The following is a 10,327-nucleotide window of genomic DNA, read 5'->3' as shown; positions in this document are numbered from 1 at the left end:
AAAAAAAAAAAAAATCCTTGTCTGATCCCTTCCACATAGCAATAACTCTCTTTTCCTCAAAGGAGCAAGAAATGCTCTTGAGTGGGGACAAAAGGAAAGCTGATTTGTTTGCAGTTAATTAATACTTCCTTAAAATAGAAAATATACATCACACTGTCCCTATTTCATTGAACTTGCTAAGCACTAAAAAATTTAGGGATTAAGTACCCAGAGAACTGGGTGCTAGTCTAGCTCTTGCTACTAAGTAACTGGGATTCTGAACAAGTGCCTCAATAAAATTACTACATTCCTGACTTCCTCATCTGTAAAATGAACAGGTTGTTCCAAATGGCAGTCCTCAGAAGGTGGCCCCCAGCTAGACAAGCCACATCACAACCAACAAGAAAAATGCAAACACTGAAAATTCTCAGGTTTTGCATCTCAGATTTATTAAATTATAGTTGGCAGAAGGGACCATCAACCTGCATTTTATAGGCCCTTCAGGTGATTCTAACACACAGTAAAGTTTGAAACCACTGATCTAAAATTATTCGAAAGCTTCCTTCCAGTCACAACGTTCCATTCCATTGAATTCAGACCAATTACCAACACAACGCAACGGTTTAGAATATGAGGAAAAGATAGCAGAAGGCATTATGAGCATAATTTCCCACATTAAAAAAATTATATGTAACACCTTAATTTGTACAGGCTGACTTCCCAATGGTGTAACTGGTGGTCAGATTGTAGGAATCTTTCATGTTATACTACTTGCTTGAAAGGTTGAAAACCTTCCTATTTCTATCAATGATGTATGAGTACAAATTGCTTTACAAATATTGTTCTCTTCTTTGAAACTTGGCACTGATGAGTGTTTAGTGGCATTTTATTTTTACATTATTTGTAACCCCAAACCATAAAGGAGGCTGTTTTTGTTGGCCATCTGGCTTTGCTCTTTTACAAAGCTCTTAAACAGTTTCTTCCTGCACGTTTCTATAAGTTGTTTTTTTTTTCTTCTTAGTAATTTTCAAGCTCTGTAGGATAGATAAAAAAAATTCCCCAAGACATTTTAATGAATTCATAAATATATATACTATAAACTCAACATCCCTTGAAAGTTAATTATTTTAATTTTATGGATACACTCAGTTTTGCTTTTAGGTTCTTTTTTGGGGTGTTTTTATTGTTAAGAAATTTTTTGTGCCTGGTGCTAGGGACTGAACATGAGACTTTGGACATGGTAGACAAGTGCTTTACCACTAAGCTACATCCCCATCTTCATTCATTTCCTCTTCTTGATATCTTGTAGTTTATTATTTTTCTAAGTAATTAGTAGCAGTATGGAATTTACTTTATTGGTTAGTAACATGGGTATTTAGAATATTCATTTTCCTTTAGACACCACCTTTACTATTTCTCATACGTATTTGTATGGAATATAAACATATATTACTTTTTGTTTTAATTTATACTATTTATGATTTTTCAATTCCTCTTTAAATAGTTATAGTATGTTTCTTAATTTTCCAAGTCAAAACTTCTTCCCACTCACCTTTTAATTATTTCTAATTTTATTGGTTTAAAACCAAACTACGTGATCTGTAAAAATCTCTACTGCCTCAAATTTGTTAAATTGTATTTATGGCTAAGTACTTGGTCTTTTTAAAGGGTTCAATGATCATTTGGAGTAGGGGAGTATACCCTGCAGCCAAGAGATGCAAGGCTATCTCTAAATATTAAATGGAGCTTGTTGATCCCATTAATTACCTATTGAATATGCACAGCCATTTTTTATCCAATAGGACAAAGTTACTCAACCTGTCTAGAAAAGGTACTGATATAGCCTATGTTAACATTTCATGACAAGGTAAGTACAGAAATGGAGAGCAGACAGAAATCTCTATAAATTTGACACTATTGTGACATCTAAGTGTGTGACCAGCACACGTGTCTCACTTAAGATTTCATTTAGCTGGTGGTGACATATGCCTCTAATCCCAGTACTTGGGCATCTGAATTAGAGGGATTGCCAAGTTTGAGGCCAGCTCCAGCTACACAGCAAGACCTTTTCTTCCAAATAATACAAAACAAAGTCTCCAACCTAGAACACGTTATAATTACACACATATTTTATGTATTTTATATCAAGATCCTATTATTAAATAGGTAACTGCACTTCAGTTGCTATTATAAATCCTCAGCAAAAAAATAAAATAGTAAAGACTCTAACTGAAAGTTACCTGCAGGGGCTAAAGAACCAGGGCCAGGTCCTGCTACAGCTGCAGCCATTTGCACTGGGGCAGGTACTCCACCTGGCATAGAAGCTTGCATCAGAGTTGCACCATTGACATGCATTCCGCCCTGACCAAGAGAAAAACAAGTGTGAGCAAGTCTCTGCAGCCTCAGCATTAGGTTTATGACATACTCTGAATTCCAAAGAAGCAAACTGAAGTACGTGGCTTGAGCCTGGTTATATGAATGCAGTTAAAATGAAGCATATGCCTACTATAGAGGCTAGTGTAGTCTTATCCATGTGGCAAGGCAGCAAATAACAACCCATCCTTGACATCACTGACTGGTGCCTAAAAATAAGTTGAAAATGTACCTTATGTTTAAGACAAAAAAGGGACTGAGACTTCAAAAAAATCTTGCTGGTACTGTATTTTCATGAAAAAAATTGCTTATGAAAAAAATTTTCAAGCTTTAATCATTTCTGTCCTTGGATGTAACTTTCTTGAATGTGTATATAATTTGTAAATGATACATTAAATTGCCTGAGAGAAAAGGAATGTAATCTTTTTATGAGGCATTCCATAGAGAACTATGCACATCTTTGGAATGTAAAGAACTGCAAAAAATAAAGTTTTTTAAAAATCAAACTCAGTTTGGAGTCTGAGTTCAGTACTATCCTACCCTTTCTGCATGTCTCTGCAGTGTGTATATAGTACAACAGTTTACTAATAAAGTGATGAATGAGATTCAGAGTAGAGATGCTTCTCATATCAGCTGCTTCTTAAAGCAACAGCAGTGGTTTACCTGTTGGATAAAGTCCAAAACAGCATGGATCCCAATAGCTCATGACTGGTTCACATGTTCACCCCTGACCTTATCATTGTGAGTGGTGATGGTAAAGGGAGTGAAATGTACTGGCACTCTTGTTTTCTTCGGATACATTTCAAGACCTCTAGTGGATATTCAAAGCCTTATATATTTTTTAACTTGTCTGTATATATCACTGCTTTTCTCTATGGTTCATTTTAGAGGTTTACAAGAATAACTAATAGAACTCCTCCCCCAAGACATGGTTTCTCTATGTAACAGTATTGGCTGTCCCAAACACTGGGTAGACCAGGCAGAGATTCACCTGCCTTTGCCTCCCGATTTCTGCAATTAAAGGTGTGCACCACCACCGCATTGCTCTCTGCCTCTCAAGTGCTAGAATTAATGGTATGTATCACCAAATTTGGCTAACCTATTAACCAGTTAAATTTTTTTCAAGCCAGGAATAGTGGTGCATGCCTTTAATCACAGCATTCAGGAGGCAGAGACAGGTGGATCTTTGTGAGTTACGAAGTCAGCCTGGTCTACATTGTGATTTCTAGGACTGTCCCAAAGCCATATAGAGACTCTGTCATATATATATATATTCCTCAAATTTTTTGTGTCCACATGTACACCCCAGCACGCATGTGGAGGTCAGACATCAGAAGACAACTTGCATAAGTTTTCTTTTTCCACTATATATGACTCCTGGGGATTGAACTAAGGTTGTCAGGTGTGGCAATAAGCTCCTTTTATCTATTGAGCCATCTTGTCATCCATCCATCCATCCATCCATCCATCCATCCATCCATCCATCCATCCATCCATCCATCCATCCAGTGTGTGTGTATATACTATGGCACACTTGAAGACAATTTGCAGGAATACATTCTCTCCTTCCATAATGTGTCTCCCAGTGATTGACCTCAGGTTGTCAGGCCTGATAGTAAGCACCCTTATTTTCTGAACCATTTGCAGTCCCCCAGTCTTGGTTTCTTTTTTTTTGGAGGTAGGGTCTCAAATATCCCAGAGAGGCTTCAGTTTTGCTAGGTAGCCAAGGATGACCTTGAATCCTGATCTACCTGCCTTCATCTTACAAGTGCTAAGATTACAGCACCACTATGCCTGTTCCTATCAGTGGCTTTATAATAAGTAAGGTTTTCCTGGAATACAATCAGATACATTTACATATTAGTTCACATTACAGAAATGATAGAGCTTTTAAAGGCAACGATATTTACTGAGTTTCTTAAGAAAATGTTTACAAATTTTTGCCTTATACCATCATCGGATTCATCCACATTTACCTCGGCCTACCCAGTAGGTGAAAAATTGTGGCTTATTTTAGTTTATATTTTTAGACTGAATACTTAATTTCAGTTTTGTGAACTGTTTATGCTTACAATTAATTTTGGTATTTTTAAAAATAATTTATAAGCTTTTTTGCTTATGAAAAAGAGATGTAGCCGGGTGGTGGTGGTACACACCTTTAATCTCAGCACTTGGGAGGCAGAAAGAACTCTGTGAGTTCGAGGTCAGCCTGGTCTACAAAGGGAGTTCCAGGACTTTGTAACAGCTAGGACTGATACACAGAGAAACCTGTCTCAAAAAACCAAAAGAAAGAAAAAAAAGAAAAATAGAGATATAAAGATATAAACAACATAACTTCCTATGTGGCTTTCATCTACACCTCATATTTCTACTCCTTAAATAACTACTCAGAATTCTTATACACATTTAAAATGTTTATATTTGGGCTCGAAAGATGTCTCAATGCTTATAAACACTTGTTTCGCTTGCAGAGGACTTGGGTTCTGTTCCCAGCATCCACATGGAAGCTCAAAATAGTCTGTATCTCTAATTCTAGGAATGCTGACAACCTCTTCTGGCCTCCTTGGACACTTCATGCACAGTGTACTTACATATATGCATAAAAACGGATATACATAACATAAAATCTTTAAAACATACTTATAAATATTGAACTATTTTTGCATTTCACTTAAAAGTTTGAGAACTTATGCTAATACATATATCCATACGGAAAATGTTTCCATATTTACTTAATTTTACTTTCTGTATGCCATTATGTTTTTGAGTTATCTGTGCTGATACCACATATTCTTGCCCACCTTAATATTATATGGCATTAGGTTTCTAAAGGTCATTTCTATTCATACATGTAGTTTACTTAACTGTTTAAAGTTTTCCATTGGATATATACCAAATTTTCTCCACTTTTCACTAATGAACATTTCATGTGTTTGTAATATTTGCTACTATTATATGGCAATAGACATCTTTGAGCATGACCACTCTAAATTCTAAATACTCTTTATTTAGAATTAATCTTTTGCCCATCATATGTGTGACAAATCCTTTTCCCATTTCGTCTTTAGTGTTTAGTTCCTTTTCTTTATATAAACGTCAACCTTTAGATGTATTAAATTTTTATGTCTATAGGGTTACAATCATGCTTTTGAATATGTGCTTGGTCCTTTGTTATTGCTGAGAATGGAGGCAGTAAAAATACTTGCCTCATTTTGCTGCTATGCAGATTAAATGAGATAACAAGGAATACTGAAGTGATAATCACAGTGGCAGGTATACACACTCACAAAAAATTAGCTTACTAGAAAAGGGTTTACAGGAATGATCTCTATTTTATTAAATTGGAATGGAATCTACACTCTTTCAGATAGCATGTGCTCTGCAATCTGGAAATTTCTCTTACGCCTAAGAATTTTAATTACCAGCTCTGATTCCTGCTGTTTTTTCTCTCAATATTCCCCTGGAAAGAAAATAACATTTTAAGACAGATAAAAAAAATACTGTAGAATAAAACCCTACCAAAGATTGAGCCTGAGGGGCCTGAGGATTCTGCTGGTTCATTGAAACATTGGGTCCTGAGCCAGGCCCAGCAACATGGACTGGCTGAGGGTTGCCTGAAATCAGCGTTGGGATATTTGTCTGGCGATGCAGAATTTTCTAAAAAGTGAAAAGATACATCTATGAGCTCTCTGTTTAACAAGCCAATCAGGCAGTTCTTATCCCACTCAAAGAATATCCTACTATTTCCACATAAGAATCAGAAGCACTCACCAGGGCAATCTCAGGATCCACAATTCTCATCACTACCTGTGCTTGTAGCAAAGCATATGCCAGCTGAGGATTCTGAAGCAACATGTTTCGTGCTTCCTGGGGACTATTCTGGACACAGAGCTGAGAAGGTAAGAAAATTCACCTTCAGGGTCAATACTAAGGATCTGATAATGATTTGAGCCATTTCATTTCATAAATGTTATATTCAAGACAATAACAGTTACTATTGATTTTCTTTATGAGACAGTGTTTCATGTATCCCATTTTGGTATTGAACTCACTGTGACCCTTCTGCCTCAGTATCCCAAGTGGTGATACTAAGGCACACAACATCATGTGATTTAGCACAACACCTGGTGATTTAGCACTGATTTTTGACATTGAACAAAAAAATCTTGGCCATGGCAGGCAAGAAAAAGTACTTATAATATGGTAATATTATCACTTATGGGCAAAGCTATAATTTAACATCTATGGGGGCACGGAAAAATGCTGGACAGTTTGGGCAGGACTGTTTGTGTATAAAAACAGCTCTGTGTATAAAACGTGGAAGACGTAGTGTCTACAGACTCAATTACTTAAGCCCAGGGAATTACGTTCATTAACTCCTTGAAAAGCTGATGTAAATTGTTTTGTTTATAACCTAATGCCTCCTCCCACCTTCATCTGTTTCATCAGCTCAAACATCTGTTCTGGTGGAAGACTAGCAACTGCTTTGCTAATAGATTCAGGGGCATCCTCGGGGTTGATGGTCTCTCCATAAGGTGACTCAATGACAGGTGCGCCAGTGCCAAGGCCTGATTAGGAAGAAAGGAAACAACAAAGTTAGGAAGGCAAAATATCACCTTAAGTCATTTCAAGTGTCTATTTTCCAGAGTGTCTGTGAGCACCAACCGTAACTTGAAACGCTGGAACTGAAAAGTAAGTCACGGAAGGAAAAGTCAGCAAAGGAAAGTGACAGTATACCTTCTGCTCTTAGAGGATAGCAGACACAATGATAACGCCATTACTGATTTGGTTGACAAGTCACTTCAGAAGAAAAGCATTTAAACAGACAAAGACATTAATTTCAAGGATTTGTGGAACTGCCTTTAGGCTTGGTGGACCTGAACTCCCCTTAAACTGGAAACCAACTCCTAGGGAAGAGAAGGATTTCTAAAGCCAAGTTGCTTAAACATACACATCAGGTAAATACACTCAGGAACCTCAGGGGCTAACCACCCTCAGCATCTTCTAAAGCATAATCACAAATGGAAAACTTGCATTGCCTCATCTTCAGTAACTTGTAATGGATATGGTTTGGATTTATACTCACTTTTGAGTTCCTCTTTGTTCTTTTCACTGGCAGCATTATCCACTCGAAGTGCTCGCCCACTGAATTCGCGACCGTTCAGGTTCCGCATGGCACTAAGGGCCGTCTCTTGGTCTTGGTATTCACAGAAGCCATAACCCTTTGGTTTTCCTGTCTCCCTATCATACACCAATCTGAAGAGCAAAACCAAGTATCAGGAACAAATACTACATTCGTACAGACTGACTTCCTGCTAACACTGACATGTTCGAATTTAGCCCACAGTAAGATACCCTTGTAGCAGGCAGCTTTTTATAAGTTCGAGGCCAGCCTGGCTAAAGAATGAGTTCCAAGGCTGGGCGGTGGGTGGTGATGCACATCTTTAATCCCAGCACTCGGGAAGCAGAGGCTGGTGGGTCTCTGTGAGTTCGAGGCCAGCCTGGTTTACAAGAGCTAGTTCCAGGACAGGCTCCAGAGCTACAGGGAAACCATGTCTCGAAAAATCAAAAAAACAAAAAAAGATACCCTTCTAACTCTGCTTTTGTGTTTTTGAAACATTTTTAATGAAAGAAATCTTTCAGCTAAGACTGGATCTGAATAATAAAGCATGTATATTTATCACAGAATCTGTGGTGACTTTTAAGGATCTCCCATGAATATCTTAAAAGAGGATCTCACCTGAAACTAACAACAGGCCCAACCTCAGAGAAGATGTCCTTCAGCTGTTCTTCAGTAGCTTCATAAGGAATGTTTCCCACTAAGGAACAGATAATACATTAAAATGCTGGGACAGTAAGGAGCTCTTTGGTGAGCAAGTAAACAGTAGGCTTTCTAGTTTTATCAATAAATATGTAGCAACTGACTGAATGTTCTCCAAAACCCCGCTTCCACTGTTTCTTTTCAGACCTCAGAACAGAGCCAGAGACTAAATAAAAAAGATGTCTTCCAAACAGTTTTTGGACAGATATGACAACTAGCATGTTTCCCCTAACTTTGATGAAAATCAATGCTTAAGCACTGGTATTTACCCACAGAACTGTGAGTTCAACCAGTGACTACCAAAACTAGAAACTAAAGGGGGTGGGCTCGTGTCTTTATTTCTACGCATAAACACACTTGTGGAGGGGTAGCCATGAATAGGGGAGGCCTTTTAAAAAGCACTGCTTTGGCACATTTCTTCCAAACAGTGCTTCTGGTTCTTTCTGAGAGTCTTACATGTAGCTCTGGCTCGCCTTGTTATGTAGTTCTAGGCTGGCCTGGAATTCGAGGCAATTCTACAGCCTCCAAAACGTGCTTAAAAGCAAGACACATATTTTAGAAGTAACTCGTTTAAATCTTAAAAATTGCTTAGTTTCGCTTCTCTAAAATGTCCCTGAGCTTTAATCATTCATTCATTCATTCATTCATTCACAACCCACCTCAAGATGCCAGGCGGCCGCTACCACTATGGTTGGATGAAACGTTACAAGTAAAAAGCAAGCGATATTACGCGTTTATGAGAGGGCGGGAAGTGGATATAGGGTCGATGGCTTCAGAATAAAATCTGTATTTTGGGCTAAGAGAAGCAGCACGGAACAGGAACGCTCTGTTTCCACGCACCTTTTCTCCTAAAAAATAACTGAGAATCATGAAGGGGAAAACGCAGAGAAGACCAACGCTAGAGTCTAGCTCCCTGAACCACACTGCGGAAAATCTCCAATACCTTGGAGCCGAGGTGTCGTGGGGGGAGGGGGGGAAGGGGGAGTCTGTTAGCCCACGAGTACACCAGGCTGCCGCGTCAAAGGACAGCGGCGAAGCGGCACAGCCGCCCCGACACCCGCTCCAGCTGGGGACCGCAGGGGACGTCCCTCCCTGCCCAGAGAGGCGCCACCGAAATCCTCTCACCGAATACAGAACGCAGAGAACGATCCACCGCAGGGTCTCTAACAGGCAAACCCGCCATGGCTCACCCCCTGAGGTGGCTTCCGGTGCGCCTAAACACACTTCCGTGGGAGAACGAGCCCGGGGCCGAGCGCGCCTCCGTCCGGTGGGAGCCGGAAGCACCTGGAAGGAGCCACCGCGGATCCCGCTCCCCGCGTCACGCTGTGTGGGTTCCCGCTTAGCGTTTGGTCCGGGGGCGGGCTGACAGGCTAGTGGGAAGGGCTAAGGCCCGGGGAAAGGGGCGTTGTCCAAGCTTCGCGGGGCGGGGCTATGCTAATTTGAAGGCTCTGCGTTTGCTGTCTTTCCCTCTCTGTCATTTCCGCTGGTTCTCACCCCAGCCTTTAAAAGCCGCGCTGTAGCGGCTTTATAACAGGGAAGTCATTTGCTATCAGCTCTGGCACTCTCATCTCAGGTCTATCCTACTAGAAATGCGGAGGCCTTCTCCAGTAGCATACATCCTATTATTTTGTTGAGACTTGGCTGAACGGAGGGAGAGCTGAGACAGGCTGCAGAATGAGAGGACTCACAAAGTCTAGTACCAGCAATTAATAAGAGAGCCTAGGGAGAACGAACTGTGCTCTCTCATATAGCCCCTGGGTTCCAGATTCTTATTGCTGGTGCAGTGTGGATATTAGCAGAGAAGCTTTGAAACGATGGAAAATGCCATTGGCTGTGGTTGTGCACACTCCAGGGATACTGCAAGAACCGGTTGCTAACCTGCCACTGGGGTTGGAGGAAATCCAGAGTAGGTATCCCGAGGAGAATAGGATTAAAGAAAGAACAATGGAAGGAGTCAATAGCACTGCCACCTGAGAAAATCTACTATCTGGTTAAAGGAAGTCCAAAGTAGTACAATAAGCACAGAATTGGAGGCATGGGCTTAAAAATATTAATTCCATGGACTGGGTATGCGGCCCATTGGTAGAGTGCTTACAAACCATGCATGAGACCCTAGATTAAGTCCCTGGGGGGGGGGGGAAGTACCTCCTGTAT

At 40.0% G+C, this 10,327-nt stretch overlaps 1 protein-coding gene across 4 annotated transcripts in view; it reads right to left on the bottom strand.

Moving 5' to 3' along the window:
* The window catches only part of Cstf2 (cleavage stimulation factor subunit 2), a 34,688-nt gene extending 25,218 nt beyond the window's left edge, over nucleotides 1-9,470 (bottom strand). For 3 of the 4 annotated variants that reach the window (XM_026784917.1, XM_005358676.3, XM_005358677.2), the window contains exons 1-7: nucleotides 9,299-9,470; nucleotides 8,093-8,171; nucleotides 7,439-7,608; nucleotides 6,784-6,920; nucleotides 6,124-6,243; nucleotides 5,872-6,009; nucleotides 2,220-2,340 (exon numbers count right to left, since the gene is read on the bottom strand). In XM_026784917.1, the coding sequence (XP_026640718.1) occupies nucleotides 2,220-2,340; nucleotides 5,872-6,009; nucleotides 6,124-6,243; nucleotides 6,784-6,920; nucleotides 7,439-7,608; nucleotides 8,093-8,171; nucleotides 9,299-9,356 (823 nt within the window). In that variant the 5' untranslated portion in view covers nucleotides 9,357-9,470. Of the gene's footprint in view, nucleotides 1-2,219; nucleotides 2,341-5,871; nucleotides 6,010-6,123; nucleotides 6,244-6,783; nucleotides 6,921-7,438; nucleotides 7,609-8,092; nucleotides 8,172-8,832; nucleotides 9,002-9,298 lie in introns of those variants that run through there. The other variant, XM_013350535.2, reaches the window with a different exon arrangement.
* Between the last annotated feature and the right edge of the window lie 857 nt (nucleotides 9,471-10,327).

The sequence above is a fragment of the Microtus ochrogaster genome, chromosome X (genome assembly GCF_000317375.1).
Source record: "Microtus ochrogaster isolate Prairie Vole_2 chromosome X, MicOch1.0, whole genome shotgun sequence".
Lineage (NCBI taxonomy): Eukaryota > Metazoa > Chordata > Mammalia > Rodentia > Cricetidae > Microtus > Microtus ochrogaster.
Note: the sequence above shows the minus strand (reverse complement) of the source record. Positions and strands in the feature narration are given on the sequence as shown.